We start from the raw sequence: 17,910 nt of genomic DNA on the forward strand, positions 1-17,910 counted from the left end.
TGCTGTCCCCCCTCTCTCCTGGTGCACTGCTATCACTACCTGCACTCTCCTCACCCCCACCCACAACAGAGCGAGCCCCATCTTCCACCCCAACCCAGCCTCACATCCACCTCACAGCTGATCAGGTGAGAAGTCAGCTCAGGAAGACAAAGATCAGGAAGGCAGCGGGTCTGGATGGAATCAGCTCCAGACTGCTCAGGGACTGTGCAGACCAGCTCCGTCAGGTCGTCCTGCACATCTTCAACCTGAGCCTGAATCTGGAGAGGGTTCCTGAACTGTGGAAGACTTCTTGCATAGTTCCAGTGTCAAAGATTGCACACCCCAGGGAGTCCAACCACAGCTGATGAAGACCATGGAGAGGCTCATCCTGCACCACCTTCGCCCACTGGTGAGCTCAGCGCTGGACCCCCTGCAGTTCGCCTACCAGCCCGGCATCGGAGTGGACGATGCCGTCATCTACCTGCTGCACAGATCCCTCTCTCACCTAGAGCAGGCGGGGAAGGCTGTGAGGGTCATGTTCTTTGACTTCTCCACTGCTTTCAACACCATCCAGCCTGCACTGAGAGGGAAGCTCGAGGGAGTAGGAGTGGACAGGCAGCTGACTGCACGGACCATCAACTACCTCACCAACAGACCACAGTATGACTGTGTGTCTGATGTGGTAATCTGCAGCACGGGGGCACCACAGGGCACGGTCCTCTCACCCTTTCTGTTCAGTCTGTACACCTCAGACTTCAGGCACAACACAGACCACTGCCACCTACAGAAGTTCTCAGATGACACGGCCATCATCAGATGGGAACAATGAGGAATACAGGGGGGTCATTGGTGACTTTATCGGCTGGTGTGAGACCAACGCTCTCCAAATCAATGCCAGCAAGAAGGAGATGGTCATAGACTTCAGGAGGAAGTCACCCCCTACAGCACCAGAACATCCAGGGAAAGGACATGGAGACAGTGGTCTCCTACAAGTACCTGGGTGTTCATCTCAACAACAAGCTGGACTGGAGTACAAACACAGACGTCCTGTATAAGAAGGGCCAGAGTCGACTCCACCTGCTGAGGAGACTGAGGTCCTTTGGTGTCTGCAGGACTCTGTTAAAGACTTTTTATGACACAGTGGTAGCATCTGCCCTTTTCTATGCAGTGGCCTGCTGGGGGGGGTGGATGCACCGAAAGGGACAGGAGCAGGATTGACAAACTGGTGCGGAGGTCCAGCTCTGTGCTGGGATGTCCTCTGGAGTCTGTGATGGTGGTGGGTGAGAGGAGGATGTTAGCAAAGCTGACATCATCATGGACCCCCCCATCACCCTCTGCATGAGAGCGTGGGTGAACTGAGCAGCTCCTTCAGTCAGAGACTGAAACATCCTCGCTGCAGGAAGGAGCACTTTCACAGTCATTCATCCCAGCAGCAACACATCATGATGTCATGAGTCACATGGACACTTTACCTCCAATGCCATCACTTTATGTATACAGTGTATGTTTACATATAGTACATATACATATTTATTTACACTCGCACCCATAATGCATACTGTGTATGCTGTATACAAATTACCAGCTACAAATGTATATAGTGTTTTTGATATTTGTAGTGTTCTGATGTATATGTGCATTGATATATATTTTATGTATACAGAGTTTTACTCCTGCTCTGTACTTGAGCTGCTGTAACGTTCACATTTCCCTGTTGTGGGATCATTACAGTTTTATCTCATCTGTGTCTGTCTGTGAAAGTGGTGGAGCAGACTTCATCTAACTGTGCACGTCTGAAGGTAAAACACAAGAGTTCCTTCCACCTATACATGAGGGAGGGTCCTGGTGGGACTCAGAGGTCCTGGTGGACACCGTGTCCTGTCCTCTCAGCACTAAGGAGCTGGACAGCGGTGGAGTTTCCTCCTGCTGCCCAACAACAATGACAGCAATGAGAGACAGGAAACAGGAAGCGCCTGAGACAATACAGCGCCGAGAGGATCCGGAGCCCAGCTGCATTTTTCAGCCTCCAAAGGAGGATGCAGTCCCAGAAAAGTTTCCTCATCAGAGCAGGAAGAGCGCGCTCAGCAGCGCGCACCGAGGAGGTCACCGGGTCGGGCACACCCTCCGACAGCGCTCACACACACACGCACGCACGCACACTCTTCTCAGGCTGTAAGCACAGTGCGTTTACAGCAGGGCCCCTGAAGCCTTTTTAATGACAGCTTCACCTGAGCAGGGTTCCAGGTGAGCTGAGGGGTCTTCATAACATAGCTGTAAATCTGACTGTCCACAAGAACGAGGCTTTAAAGTTAGTGCGTCTACACTCCTGCGTACAGGTGTGCCTCTCTAAAGTCACCTCTGTGAAATGCGTGAGTTCAGCCCAAACCAAAGGAGGATGAAGAAAATGTTTGGACATAAACTTGCTGAGGAAAGGTATGTGACGTATGTGGCCTCTGATGACATCACTGATCAAAGGTATGTCAGTGAAGAACAGGTGACTCTGAAACGGAGAGCGTCATGCAGGTGAACGTCTTTAAAAGTCTCACTGATTCACACCAAAGTGTTCAGTTTACAGATGTGATGAAGAAGAGCTTCTGTCCTCTTCATCAGTTTGACCTCAAAGGTCGCTGGGATCAGCGACTTTCATTAAAGCTGCAGAAAATAAAACAGTCAGGTGGAGAGAGAGAAGCCTGTTTGGTAAAACCCAGAAACACAGACCGTCTGTGACTCCTCCGAGGCTCACTGACCCTCACGCACCTCCACAGGAAGCAGGTGTATCACAGGTTTAGTCACACGCTGCTCTTTTGGGGACTTCAGACTGTAGTAATGGGGTTAAGAGTCCACTGGAGGGCGCTGTAGCCTCATACAAACAGATAACCTGCCATGGGTTCTTCTGTCAGTACTGAAGGTCCTGAATGGAAGTTTGTGGTTCAAACTTGGCGTTTCCTCCTCTGAATGTTTCGTCTCCCAGGGTTGTGGAAGCTTGCTGGATGATCAGAGCTTCCAGCAGAGCTGACTCACCATGTCTGCCAAAAGCTCAAACACAGGTCTGTGAGAGGAACCTGAGGTCTGATGGAGGTATGATACAAGCAGAAGGAGCTGCTTCTTCACACAATGAAACGTCTTTACGACCTCCAAGTTCTCCTTGGAGCTGTTTTCCTCATCCTCACATTTTGAATTAATGGAATAAACACTCGGGTCACAGAGGCGTTCTTTACATTTCTAATATGGTTTCAGGTTGTAGGCATGCCTGCAGTGACTCAGGGAACATTAGAATTGTCTAAAGCATTACCGCCTGCCTCCTTTTCCTTGGAAAATGTCATGAGGTGAAGGAAAGGTGTGTAGGAAAACTAATAAGGACTTGGGAAAAGAAGAGTGGCACTCAGAGAGTCTGACCACACTTACACTGGACAGCTGGAACACCTGATGTGTCTGCCGTGCTGAAGGTGGAGTATAACATGTGCGTCTTATTCAGCTCAGCTGTTTTATGCAGGTGAAATAAACGAGAAAAAAAAAGGGCAGCACGGTGGTTAACACTGCTGCCTCACAGTTAGAATACCATCTGGACTCCACCTTGGCCCTGGCCCCTCCCTCTCTCTCTGTGTGGCGTTTGCATGTTCTTCCTGTGTCTGCGTGGGTTTTCTCCGGTTTCCTCCCACAGTCCAAAGACATGCACTTACTGGGGTTAGGTTAATTGAAAACTTTAAATTGCCCATAGGTGTGACTGTGGATGTTGTCTGTCTGTGTTGGTCCTGCGACAGGCTGGTGACCTGTACAGGGTGCACCCTGCCTCTCGCCCTACGTCAGCTGGGATAGGCTCCTGCGACCCTGAGCAGGATAAGCAGGAGTGAATGGATGGACGGATCTGGTGAAAAATATCCGTTCATTATGTGGTTGGAGTTTGGAAGGAGGAACGATTGGGAGCAGAGAACTCGGAGTCCCGAACAGGAACGCCCTCTCTGCGTCCACATCTCTCACACATGAATCCATCGAGCCCACAGCTGCAGCAGTCATTAGGGTAACACTGTGGACATGTTCACAAGTCTGCGCAGCTTGAAATCTCATCATAAGGTACAGTTACTTCAAATTTAATGTTGCATTCATTTTCATGTTTATTGCAGTATGTATGATTCCCCTGAGATCCATCCTCCTCAGGGAAGCCTTCATCTTCCTGCTGCACACAGGACTGAGATCAGCCTCAGACTGCTTCCATCAGAGGTCAGAGGTCAAACCAGAATAACTGTAAATAATATTTTATAACTGTAAAAGTTTAAAAAAGGGTTGAAACCTATTTTCTTCATTTAAAAGGCAGAGTCACTGCGTGGTGTTAAAAAGCTGTTTGATCAGGAGTCACAGACCCTCTGCTGCTTTTGTGAGCCGCTCAGCAGATTCATTTAATTATGACACTGAATTCCTGAAAGATTCTCACCACGGCCCCGGGTCCCACTTTCTCCCCCCAACGATTAAGGCTCCAAACACTGGTGTTTGGAGCCTTAACTATGGCGCCACCATGTGGCTGACTGACCTCTTAATCATTTCCACATCATTTCTGGCGGTCCACACGTGTGATGGGCACATGTGGATCTTTACTAGTATCATGTCATTAAATGTGAAACCTCATCCATCTGCCACAGAATGCAACGTTTTTCAGGCTGAAAGAACAAAAGGATGCTTGAAGGTCAGATTACCTGTGTGTGGCACACCTGGAACCAACCTGGCCCTCCATGACAGAACTCCATACAGAGAGGAACCTTTCTGCTCTCATCTTACTGCTTTTATAGTCTGAACCTTTTAGAGCTCTGCTTTAACTGTCACAGGTATGAAGACCTTCTGCTGTATTATGCTGACTGTTTTTAGACTGTTGGTAGAGCAGCAGTACTGGAAGTTCACACTCTCACCTCAGGGGGAAGATTCCCTTTATTGGGACACCAAGAGGAATGCATCAGAAGCTTGTGCAGATGAACGTGCATATCTGAAATGACTCAGTTTTCCCGTTTAAATGTGACCGTGTTGTTAGAAGAAAAGCATTTTAATAGTTATGTCATTTGTAGGTCTAACCTTTCCAAAGAGGACCTCTAAAATCCTAAATCTGTGCACTGTCAGCTTTGGAGCCTCGTGCTGAGTTTCTCCGTTCGATCTACATTCCAGCCCTGACCGAAAGAATGAGGCCGTGAAGAATCGACTTTCCACCGTGGAGCATCTGGGCTCTCCCTTAGAGGTGGGTGAGGTGCTCGCTCGTGGTTCAAGTACCCTTTGGAGATTTTTCTGGGCACTGGGAGGACTGGGATGCCTTCTTAGCCTGCTGGTACTGTGACCCCACTTCAGGAGAAAATGATGGCTGCAGCACTCAGAGAAATTTTTAATTTTTCATCTGCTGTCATGGAAAGAGAGAACACAGAAAAGCTCCTGCTCACTCACCGTCTGCTGATGTCTTCATTAAGCTCGCTCCTCATTAGTGTGATGGCTCAAATACAGCAAAGATGTTCACCTGTGGTCACATGATGCAGATTGGTGGACTGAAACATCCAGGTCATGTGGTCACACTGACTCACACACTGGAGCTGATTTAATGTGGTTTTATTGCTCAGGTTAAACATCCAGGAAAACAAATGTGAGAAACCTGCAGGAAGACTGATGTGGCTTCATGCTGCACCCAGCTGCCAGGTGTCCCACAAACAGCAGGTACATCATCACTAACATCATTTAACCCAAGAACCCAGCGCAGCACTCAGGACTATGGTTATAGTTTGGTTACTTTTTTCAGACACACAGTTTTACAGAGTGGAAGATTTTACCTTTCGAATCAGCTCTTACACACATTTCAGCCTGAGTTCTTCTGTTAGCAGCTTCCATGAGAGTAAATATTTAAATATCCACACACATCTGAACCCAGCTCCAACCCTGCCAGCACTGACACAGTACTCACTGTAGCTTCTATACAGATGCTTTAAAATCACAACCAGTTCATGCAGACAGGGCTGGGATTCTGCTGCATGCTCTTTGTCTCACTGCAATACAAATACAAGGAAAGCTTACATGAAACTCGGGCCACCTTCAACCTGAACAAAGGCCTTCTCAGAACACCTGAAACAGCTGTGAGGGCGCGCTCGTGTTTTTAGCTGCCCTGAAACCAATCCTGTCGGATTACTTTGAGTTGACAGAAGGTTGTGAAAAGGTTCGTGAGGTCCAGCTGAGTGTAGAGTGCAGCTGCAGTCAGAAACATGTCCAGCATGAGTTTACCTGAACAAACAAACCAACAAACAGTAAACCAGACAAAGTCCACCGTGTTTAAGTCTCCTCGTCGTCGCTCTGCTGCGTCTTCTCCTCGCTCACGCTGCTCTCGTCGATGTTCTCCAGAGAGTCGGCTCGCTGCACCGTCAGCTCCGACACGCTGATGCACGGCAGCGTGTTCTGCTCCGGAAACATCCACGGCTTCAGGCCCGGGTTGTGTTTCCTCTTCCACTCTGGGTACTTCAGAGACGCCTTGTAGATCTTCCTCATGGCCTGAGAGGACCGAGACGGGTCAGAGACACAGACAAAATGTTGCTCTGCAGATCTGACTGGAATAAAGGTAGTTTACCTTTGGAGCAACAAACTGGGACACTCTGTTCACCACCCACTTTGGTAAAGAACCTGCAGACAGAGTAGAGCACCGAGTCAGCGTGATCTTAAACATTTACTGAAACACAGAACACGTTTACAGAGTGAGAGCATGTGTGCACAGTGTGTGTGTGTTAGTGGGTTTCAGAACACACACACACACACACACACACACACACACACACACACACACACACTCTGTGTCATCTGACATGTCAGCAGTTCCTCTTTCGACTGTACTGTCAGACAAAGTTATTTGTGGACCTTGGACCTACATTTTTTTGCAATAACCTCGAACTTTACAATCAATAAATGATGTTTCTGCCTCAGGTTCAGATCTAGATCTTCTCATGTTTCTCTCAGATGGGATGTTTGGTTTCTAAGTAGCTCTTCTACTAGCATCAGCTGATTATCCAACAGAAACACACTGTAGCTGAGGACTGCTCACATTCCCGGTCCAGCTAAGACAGGTGTATGTCTAGGATTGTTGTGGTTAACCCCAGCGCACATATGGACTTGCCTCAAGGCATACCATCACCATCTGGAAACCACAGGTCTCACCTCTGGGGTCCACCTGGGTCAGGTAGTAGAGGGTGGAGCTGGCAGCTCCGCTGGACTGGATCAGGTACCCGGTCAGCAGGGACACGGCTCGGACGTAGTCCTTCTTTGGGGGATATTTCTGATGGACACACAGGAGCAGTTAGTGATCACATAAATGACATCATGATTCTAAATCAAACCTCAGGGTGCATCTTTATGCTGATGATACTGTGCTGTACTGCTCAGGCCCTGACTGTCCTTCAGTACCGTCTTACTTTCACAGAGCTTTTTTAAACTCAGGAAATACCAGGTACAGCATGGTAGACACCAGGGTGAGTCTGCTCTTTCAATAAAAATGTTTGTGTTGAGCCTTTTTATGCACCATTTGTTACTTTATGAGTATAAAACCCATGGAGGAACAGCAGCAAACTACTGACCGGGTGTTTGACGGAGTAGTTGATGATCATGTAGTCGTTGCCGAGTGGAAGCCAAGATCTCATCGTCACAAAGTCTCTGTTCTTCAGTGGGCTCGGGCATTTCCCTTCAAACAGAGCACAAACGGCGCCATGAAGGTTCAGAGACAATCAGAGCTTTGCCATCTAAAAACCAGCACAGACTGCAGTCTCACCGTCGAGGCCCTCTCAGGTAGAACATTCAGTCACACACTAACCTGCCATGTCTGAAAACAGATCGCTGTTCAGAAGATTAAAGGAGACCTATTCTGCTCATCCTGCACTGGATTTCTCATTTTGGACTCTACAAGTGTAGCTTTGCATGATTTACAGCTGTTTTAGCTCCTCCCTTGTTAAGGTAACTCCCTTCTGATTGGGTATGCATGTGTGATGCTGGGTAGCATCTCAACAAGTTTGAGAAATGAACATCATGACCCCCTCCTTTCCCTGACTGTTCATAAAAGTTATGAACAGAATCCGCATCTAAGACCATTCTGGGTGACTCCACACCCACCGGGAAAGAAGATCATGACAGCCTGCAGGTGTCAGTATCTGTTCAGGGAGAGCCAGAACAGAGCTCTTCAAAAGAACAGAGGCATCAGTTACAGCAGATATGATATTAAGTCAAAAATCACATGAAAGGAGCAGCTGGGATCAAGGTGGGTTACAAAGCAGCTTGCAGAGGCAGCAATGGCTGTTTGGGGGCTGAAGAAGCTTAAGTGGTACCAGCTGTGAGTGTGGCTAACTTATTATTTTAACTTTAATGAACATAAATGTAGGAGTCAGAAACAATTATTGGAGTCAGGCGTTCTGTTAGGAAGCTAAATCCTGTTTGAGGCAGCATTCATCTCTGTTCCTGTGAAGCAGCACTGCTGGAAATGTGTTTGAGCCTCATGCAGCAGGAAGTGAGAGGAGAAATAAATGACAGAGGGCTTAACTGCAAAGTTCATTCAGATGTGGGCAATCGAGGGCTCGGTTAGGTCATCCGAGTACAGCTCAGAGTCTACAGCGTGTACAGCTGATAATCAGCACAATCAGAACAGGTCCTCTTTAAAATCCAACAAAGGCTTCATCTGCTCCACAAACACACATTTCTGTGCTGAAGATCAAACTTTTTTCATCAAGTAAAAGAGTAAAAAGTGTGTTTTATTTTTTAGTGGACTGAATTTTTTCTTGTGGACGATGATTCTGGACAAACCTTCAGACATCAGGTTTAAATGTCCGTCTGGGTTTTTCAGACACAGCAGGTGAAGAAAGATTTAGACAGAGGTGGCAAAAGTACTGACATTCTGTACTTAAGTAGAAGTACAAGTACTTGTGTTAAAAAATACTTTAGTAAGAGTTGAAGTACTGGTTCAACTTCTTTACTTAAGTAAAAGTAAAAAGTAGTCAGAAAAAAATACTCAAGTACAGATACCTGAAAAATGTACTTAAGTACACTAACGAAGTACTTGTACTTCGTTACTTCCCACCTCTGGATTTAGATAAAATGAAGTGTTCTGATGCTTGAAGTAGACTCTACATGTGGTGGTGAGTTGTGTGTTTCAGGGTGTTGTTGCATCACTCACAGGAGTAATATCCCACGTCCGCGTTGACCGTCAGCCTGCCGATGTCAAACGTGTCGATCATGTTGGTGTCCCATTTCTTGCGGTAGCTGGTGTCATGGAGGACGTCGTACACCGTCTCCGCCGTCACATCCTTACACACTATCCTCATCTGAGACAGAGAGAGACCCCGAGTTAGACAGACGTTAGTCAGGACCGAGCACACTGAAGTCTAACCCGGAGGACTATCCATCGCATACCACACTGTGGGCCAGTTCCCCTGATCAGCGGTTCCATGCTGGTGTGCCACAGTGTTTAAGAGTGCCATCACCCCCCCTTTCCTGTTCACCCCTGTCCCGCCAGCTGCTTCCTTCCTGTCAGCTGTGGTGTTTTCGGGCCATTTAAACTTGCAAATAAAATAAAGAAACTAATCAGAGGAGCCTCCAACACAGCTCCTCCTGGCACAGCGATGGTGTTTGGCACAACAGAGCATGCAGACAATGATTCTGCTTCCTTAAGCTGGTGGACAAGACAGGTTTAAAAATAAATAAATAAGTGTGCCATTTTATTATATTATTGTTGCAACTGCATGAAAATGTATAAACACACGTCTTTGGATTGTGGGTAGAAGCTGGAGAACCCGGAGAGAACTCACACAGACACAGAACATACAGACTCCACACAAAGATGAACTTGACTTCCAGCATCGAACCCAGGACCTCATAAACGGAACAGAAACTCGGCCTACCTGAAAAGAGCCTGGAGCTGAACCAGAAGCTGCTAAACTGTCTGTTGGAGAGTGTGAAAGTCTGATAAGGAGATGGAGCAGTGACACAACAACAACAACAACAACAACAACAACAACAACATCATCATCATCCTGCAGAAGAGCCTTTGACCATGAATCCAGTCAAAGGAGGATGTGATCAAGGAGTGCCTCGAACATCTCAGGCACAAAGACCTACTGCCCAGAAGTCACAGCTTCACGTCATTTCTATAAATGCTGAAGGTTCAGAAGGTTTGATGCTCATTTATCCTGGAGAGAAACTGTATAGTGGGGGGTTGGGGGGGTCAGTTTGAGACTGAGGAGGAAACCTGCAGCAAACAACCTCCCACATGTTTTTACTTTCCACCTGTCTCCACTCACCTGGCCTGCACCTCGCTGCACACCTGTAATGGTTGAAGCCTTTTGTTAGTGGTCAATTTATTTTGCAGTTTTTAAATTATTGATGAGACATCGGTTTTCCTGCTCTGATTGTGGCTGCTAATAGTTTGATTTCCATGTTTCCTAACTGGAAGGAAGTTCAGCTCCATCCTCAAACATTTTCAGGACTGCAGTCCTCAAAGTTCTCATGTGATTTCTTGTTGAAACTTTTCCAAATAAACCAAACTGACCTGTTAGCAGAGGAGACACCTGATCAGGCGGATTGCTCAGAGGCACCTCAGCAGCTTCACTTTCTTTGCTCTGACCTCAGTTGTTCTGAGGTTTCAGCAGCTGACCTTCAGCTCAGCTTCTCACCCTGCAGCACTTCCTGATGTGCTCAGACTAGCCTTCACATCCAGCTTCAGTTCCCTTTAAATATGTTATCACAATAAATGGTTGGATCGGGCTGAGTCTTTATTCCTTCCACAGGAAAAAAGGCTCAAAGTGACAAACTGAATTTTAACGTGAGAATAATGTTGGTGTGAAGGTTTGATGCTGTTTGAAGATTCTTTGCTGTTGTGTTGCTGTCACTGATAATCAGACTGCAGTAATCAGTTCATTCTCTGCTGGTTTTTTGGTCATCTGTGGTCGGCTTTGCTGTGCGGTTGTGTTGTTGACCCTGGTGTATTTCAGCTGAGCGATGCGTCACGCCTGCATCGTTTGGGTTTCTGAGAGGAGCAGACAGACAGAGCTAACTGTGATCACGTCCTCTTACTGCCTAAAACTAACTGAAGCCCCACTGAACAGGAATGAGACCCTCTCTGGTTTGGTGGGCTGGACAACCACACCGACTTGTTCTTATATCACTGTTTTACTCCAGCTGAGCACTCAGAGCGCTTTATACATGTTTGCATTTACCCATTCACACCCATTCACACTCCAACAGCTGCATCGGAGGGAAGCCAGGAATCAAACCACCAACCTTCTGATCAGATGACCTGCTCTACCTCCTGAGCCACAGCCACCAAAATGGACCAATTTCAGTTTTTTTTTTCTTAATTTTTTGGCCACAGCGGCTTTTTGTGACAGTGGAGAGAGACAGGAAATGGGGGAAAGATACAGGGAAAGACACGCGGGCAAATCGGCGCCGGGCCGGGATGCGAACCCGGGCCGCCCGCACCGCAACGCGGCGTGTGTATGTGGTCGCCGGCTTCACCACTAAGCTACCCAGGCGCCCCAATTTCAGTTTTTGTACTTGGAGACAAATCAATAGGGGCGAGGGGATTTGGGGAGCAGGAACACAATGTCAGTACTTTTAAAAATTTTCACGTAATCTGCAGCTGATCCATCATGAGCAGGACCACGGACAGTTCTTCATTGTTGCTCTGCTGTCTCAGTCCGAGCTTCATCTCTGCTGCTTCATTTTTACTCCACAGGTTTAGACCTGTGCTGTGAGCAGAATTGAGGAGCTTGAACCAATGACCAGGACCGAGTCCCTCCCTTCTGTAATTTTCCTCTGCAGGTATGGAGGAGATCGGGCATCCAGATTTCCACCGGTCAGAGTTTCATGGCGGTCATGTGAGACTGTTGTTACTGTAGGACGTCACTTTTTTTCCGCTGCTGTAACCATACAGGAGCGCTGGGCTCAGCTGAGCTGCGGTCATCAGATATTGTGATGGCGAGCGCTTTAAAACGCTCCGTGTAACTCAATCAGCACAACGCCGCTCTCCATTAATCATTCATAAAGTCCTGAGTCTTTGTGTCTGTCACTCAGTCTCTCTCCTGCAGGAAACCTTTCAGCTCATTCAGGATCAGGCTGAACCAGGGTCTGAAGTTCTACTGCCTTGCTTCACAGCATGTCAGACTAGCAGAGGTTCGTTTACTTCAGATAAACTACAGATGCCACCAGGAGGAGACATTCCTCTGGGCTGGAAGTCCTGAACCTCTCCTGGAGTCTGCAGAGCAGTTTTTATCCCCAGCAGCTTGGACCGGCAGGGTGAAGTCACGTATGGTGTCAGTTTATTTACACCAGCAAGAAAATTACAGTTAATGGCATTTGTGTGTGGCAGAAGCTGAGCGAGCCTACCTTAATCTGTGACACAAGATGACAGATCTCACCTGAACAGGTAAACGCGCCATGTCAGTGTCCAGAAATGCAGTGTTGCCTCTTCAGCTGGCACACAGCTCCTTAAGCCCTGATAGTGACAGTCACTGCAGTGGTGACCAACCTGAAGTTCATGAGCTGGTTGGTGGTATTTTGCTCTGTGTGCAACGATGAGGTAACCAGCATGACAGAACACTGACCCCACCAGCTGATGGAGATCATTTGGAGCAGATGGACCTCTGCGGGTCAGGCTTTAGGAAGTAGCCCTCACGTCTCTGACCATCAGGCTTTGAGGAGGCTCTGATTGGACTTCCATTGAATAAACTGCTTTCTGCCATGACACTATGACTAGTTTGGACTGGAGAGCTGATGTCAATGTTTCAGTCAATGTTTGCTGAGAAGCTTTTATCACAGAGGAAGCTGTGGAAGGTTTCAGACGTTAGCAAATCCAAATATTTTCCCAACTGATCGATTCTGGCTGATAAACCGCCACACGATGAGAACCTCCTGTCTGAATCTGAGGCCATGCTGGACTCAGAGATGAATCCGATTATCGTGTGACTCTGAAGTAAATCAGCAGGTGAACATGTGACCTGTCTGGTCTCTGGCTCCAGCAGCAGGTCTAAATTAGTCATGAGGTAGAAGAAGAAGAAACGGTTCACTGCTCTTCAAATAGTTCCTGAATTATTTACAGAGAAATCATCATCCTCGCCACCATCAGTGCATGCTCAAAACAAACACCACCTTGCACTCACACTTCCTCCCCTGCGCACAGAGAGGCTTCCTGTGGTTGGCCTCAGGTCACCAGAGAAGAGACATGAGAGAGAAAAGCTCAAAGTCGTCCCTGGAATTCACTGAATACCTGCACCTGCTGATACATGACGAGGTGTGACGACAGCCCGTCTCGATGATGTCATGACTCAGACACCAGAGGACACCTTCGGTGTAAACGAGATGCCAGCAGCTTTGACAAAAAGACACTAATTAGTGGCCCAGGTATGAGTCCAGTTCCCACTGAATGCTTCACATTTTAAAATACCATCAAGTCACGAGCTTTAGTAACAGTAACAAAAAAGAGCTTTCATTCCATCCATCCATTTATCCATCCATCCCCTTCTACTTATCACAGCTGTCATAGTGCGAGAGGCGGGGCACACCTGGACAGGTCGGCAGCCTGTCACAGGACGAACACAGTGACAGAAAACCACTCCCACCCCCACCTACAGCCAACTTAGAGTCAGCAGTTAACCTAACGTGCACATTTTAGGACTGTGGGGGAACCTGGAGAGAACCCACACAGACACAGGAAGAACCCAGCTGAGTGGTGGATTCAGGACCTTCTTGCTGTGGTGTGACGTGTTGCCCATTGTTGATTTACAAAAAAAAAAAAAAAAGAAAGGGTTAAATAAAGTTTATTATATCTGAGTCTTCACGGCGTACCTCCACCTGCCAACAGTAAGACGGAGGGATGAAGAATGTGCATTTGACCTACAGTGATTTCTACACCACCTACAGTGAGTAAGTACAGGTGTGTGTCCAGCTCCCTGTACAACACCTCAGTTACTGCTCCTTCCACACAGCATCCAGCTTTGAGTCAGACCTGCTGAGATTTATCACTGTGCAGAAGCCACACGTCCTGCAGATATTCAACAAAAGCAGCCGGGAACTAAATCTCAATACTGAATATTGAGATTTATCCTGTGTAAGAGAGGGTGAGATAGCTGCACCTGTCAGTGCTGCTGTCTCTGGCCTTCCTCCGCTTTCAGGTTTTCATCAATAAAGGAAAACAAAACAAAAGCAGAATATTGTTGGATTTTTCACTTTCTCAACTGAAATGAAAAGTTAGAAATATTGAAAACTAATGGATGAATTAGCAACAATAATGATGTTTTTATTTTGGTTTTAAAACAGAAGAAAAAGCAGTTTGTTTTTCTGATTCTGAAAGAAAAAAAAATCTGCCTCTGAAGCTGCTGGAGCCATAAGCTCGATGTGTTTGCTCCATGCTGCAGCCCCCTCCCCCATCTGCAGACCCCTGAAAGGGGGCAGATGGGGGGGGGGGGGGGGGGGGGGGTCAGCAGATCAAACTGACCGACTAATTCTTCTTGTGAGCGCACACCTTCCACAGACAGACAGTTTCCACATGGAGGTCAGACGTCTCGTCTTTCTTTCAAACCTCCACAACACTCAGCAGGGCCTGTCACACAGAGCATGATGGGAAAACTAGTTTTCAGATCTAACAGGATGTCAGTGGCAGGTCCGGTATGGAGTTTAAACAGATCTGTAGAGGCAGTGGGAGGAACACCAAACAACCCTAAGCTGTGTTTACACACCGTCTGCCTACCTGACTGTCAGAGGTGGCAAAAGTCCTGGCATTCTATACTTCAGTAGAAGTACAAGTACTTGTGTTAAAAAATACTTTGGTAAAAGTCGAAGTACTGGGTCAACTTCTTTACTCAAGTAAAAGTAAAAAGTACAGGCTCTGAAATGTACTCAAAGTAAGAAAGTAAAAGTAGTTCTTTGGAGGAAGTTTCTACCTGCTATTTTTCTGTAAAGCTAACCGAACCTCATTATATATTATTGTAATAATGTAAAATTATTAATTCTAGTGAAATTTTAATCCTAATGAATGCACTCAGCTTGAATCTGTTATGTAGGACACAAATTGTGAAAGTGAATTTAAACACAGCTCTGTTCTCTGTGTCCTCCATAGTAGAGGGTGACTGTGCCTCCACCTAAGCAGGTTTCACCCAGGTGTTTGACAGTCAGCAGAGGTGGGATATAAAAAACAGGAGGAACACCTGCTTGTTCCTCCTGCCGTGTCAATGGGAGTCAGACACGACTGCTCAGACCAGAAGCATGCTGGGTAAAATTCATGCATAGATCATAACCGTGCTGTTTATGTTTAGAAACATATGTTTGGTAATATTAATGTGAGCATGTGCAGTGGATGTTAGTGACAACACCTGACTGCTGCTCTCAGCCTCACTGGATTCTTCTTCATGGAAACAACATCCGTTTTATTTCTGTCATACTGGGACCAGTTCAAACTGGTATAGCAGACTTTGGGTATATTACTGCTGGATGAGCAGCCTGATGTGTTTTGTACTTCTGTGCTGGAGCTTATGATATAGGCGGCTTTTATACCTGTGCTGGTGTGCCTCCATCACTCTGCTGTGCCAGAGCACAAGCTGGCGATAGTGTTTCTCTCTGAGTCGATTCCAAAAAGGGGGCAGAAGAAGAAGCAGCCAGAAATGCACAGTGGGAGTCGAAGGTAGGGAACAGGCCAATCACGGTCAGTGTGGGCTGCGTGTAGTTAGAGCTCAGGGAGGTGGATGTCAGGTGTAAGTTATGGTGTGGGGTTTCAGAAGGGTCATAATGTGCTTAAGGTGCAGATTTAATGCACAGAAGGAACCTCCTTATCCAATGAGCCCTTTCTAATTCTTTTTGCCTCAACCGGGATTCAAACCAGCAACCTTCAGTTTCCCACCAGGCTAATCGTTTTTTCTTTTGTTAATATAAAAAACAGTGAAGACTCTCTGAGGCCACTTCCACCCTGTACAAATGACCAGTGGAAGAGAAAGAGGGAGCACAGCTCACAGGTTAAACCACCAGCAGCTGTTAAAGACAGCGAGCCAGATGTGACCGCAGCCATCAGAACGATCCAACGCCGCCGAACTGCATGAAGGTCAAACAGCCCGAGAGACTGAAGCAGCAGCCCCCCGTGCACACGATGGGCCACAAGCTCAGCTCAGAGAGTGGAAACTAAAACTTATTCCAATCAATCACTCATATCGATAACAGTTTGAGCTGAAAGCTTGGTGACACTCACATCGGGCAGCTCTCAGCTGTACTGCATGTTGGAGCAGCTGGGAGGTCAGCAGTGACTCCGACTCTGATACCACAGTAGAGTTGTCAGGCTGGCACTCACCCTCGTTGGTTCTAATGAAACACCATCAGGTAGCAGCCATCGTATTGGTCTACACAAATGTTTTCATCCATTACAAAATCATGTGGTTTGTCCTCTGACCTCTGAGTTTTTCCTTCCCACTGTCACAAAGTGCTTCCTCATAGGGGGTTTTCTCTGTATTATTGTAGGGTCGTTACCTTACAGGATAAAGCACCTTGAATTGACCTCTGACAGTCCTCAGCACCAAAGAGAATGGAAGCAGGTTAACAGGCTGATCTCAGCCCTGTGTGCTTCAGTGTGTGCAGCAGATGGTGGGCAGGAAGATGAAGGTTACCCTGAGGGTCACGGGGGACGAGGAGAGGACAGAGCGTCATAGAAACCTCACATCAACGTCGAATTGGTCGTCAATAAGCTGAAACTGGCTGAGCAGGTTCTGGAGGAGAGCCGGGTGAATGTTTGCAGACAGGTGAGTCACAAAGGAGACGGCCGGCAGGTACAGGTGACATCTGTCAGGTGGCCAGAGTCATGCTTGAACAGTAATGCGAGTTCAGATGAAGCAGCCCTTTCTCACAGGAAACCTCCTACATTACCCACAATGCACCTGGACCTCTGACAGCTGGTCGTTTAATGAGGCCTCCACCCTCTGACGGTGTAGAGTTCACCTGTTTGTACCAAAAAAAACCCAACAGGGGATTCACTGAGTAGTTTCCTGTTTCCACCTTTAAAAAGAGCCCCAAAAATGTTAATCAGTGATCAGATTTCACTGATCAAGCGATGGTCGATCGATCTTCTGCCAGCTGCAGTGTCTTTGAGACAATAGAAGTAATCTGACAGGAAAGGACAAAGTACCTCTGCAGTAACAGAACTCTGAGTACAACGTACAATGTACTTACATCACCTGATTATTACTGCAGCTCAGCTGGAATATTGATTAATTTATGATTGCTGGAATTTTTTTGTGGGTTACCATGGTGACAGGAAATACTTCAAATCACCGCAATCACATAAATCAGTTTCTGAAAAGATGACATAAAAACAGCCACGCTGTAACCAGCTGCTTCCTGACCTACCGAGCAACCGACCGACCGACTGACTGAGCGGGCTCTGCCGTTTCCTGTGCAGTTAAACGTCCTTTTCTCAGCTCAAACCCGCCGGAAGAACTCCAGGCGTGCAGTGCGCTTCATGCACTCAGTTGGTCCTGCAGATGTGAGCGACTTTGCTACCTTTATTGTGAAGGTGCGCGGTCCTTTCGCAGTAAAAGCGTTAGCAAGTGACGAGGGGCTCACCTTGAGTTTCTGCACCGTGCTGCTGTCCTCCTCGCGACACCACACCGTCACCCCTCCCTTGTTGTAGCGGCTCGTCCAGCCCTCCGTGCTCAGACACTGCTCTCTGAACGAACAGAAGTCCGAGTCGTCCGGGATCTGCACCGGCATCTCCGATCAGCTGACGACCAACCTTTACACCTGACTGCGCCTGCGCGCCACACTCTCACCAGCCGACAGGTTGCCTCTGGTCCCGGGGGGGATGTGAGCGGCAGCGGCCGATGCTGCAGCTTTTATCTGCGTTCACCGCACAGAAAGAACGCAAAGCAAGAGCTCTCACTCTGCTGCTGGAAACCAGCAACACCCGATCTGCTCCAA

At 47.5% G+C, this 17,910-nt stretch overlaps 1 protein-coding gene across 2 annotated transcripts; it reads right to left on the minus strand.

Moving 5' to 3' along the window:
* Window positions 1-5,491: 5,491 nt before the first annotated feature.
* stard15 (StAR-related lipid transfer (START) domain containing 15) lies at window positions 5,492-17,832 on the minus strand. Of its 2 annotated transcripts, none has more exons than XM_030739503.1 (6): window positions 17,557-17,832; window positions 9,140-9,287; window positions 7,557-7,660; window positions 7,141-7,258; window positions 6,560-6,612; window positions 5,492-6,483 (listed from the first exon to the last, which is right to left on the minus strand). In XM_030739503.1, exons 1-6 carry the CDS (start codon window positions 17,701-17,703, stop codon window positions 6,268-6,270), a joined length of 786 nt encoding a protein of 261 aa, XP_030595363.1. In that variant the 5' UTR covers window positions 17,704-17,832; the 3' UTR covers window positions 5,492-6,267. The 2 variants fall into 2 exon arrangements, with proteins under 2 accessions (XP_030595363.1, XP_030595364.1); XM_030739504.1 differs by lacking the exon at window positions 17,557-17,832 and adding an exon at window positions 17,341-17,463.
* Between the last annotated feature and the right edge of the window lie 78 nt (window positions 17,833-17,910).

The sequence above is a fragment of the Archocentrus centrarchus genome, chromosome 10, assembly GCF_007364275.1.
Source record: "Archocentrus centrarchus isolate MPI-CPG fArcCen1 chromosome 10, fArcCen1, whole genome shotgun sequence".
NCBI lineage: Eukaryota > Metazoa > Chordata > Actinopteri > Cichliformes > Cichlidae > Archocentrus > Archocentrus centrarchus.

What these genes read in the sequence shown, in the direction of transcription:
- stard15 (XM_030739503.1), bottom strand. Translation starts at nt 17,703, where the DNA reads ATGCCGGTGCAGATCCCGGACGACTCGGACTTCTGTTCGTTCAGAGAG. An exon ending in GCACGGTGCAGAAACTCAAG is followed by an intron (nt 9,288 to 17,556) that starts GTGAGCCCCTCG and finishes TCTCTGTCTCAG; the next exon opens with ATGAGGATAGTGTGTAAGGA. An exon ending in ACTACTCCGTCAAACACCCG is followed by an intron (nt 7,259 to 7,556) that starts GTCAGTAGTTTG and finishes TGTGTCCATCAG; the next exon opens with AAATATCCCCCAAAGAAGGA.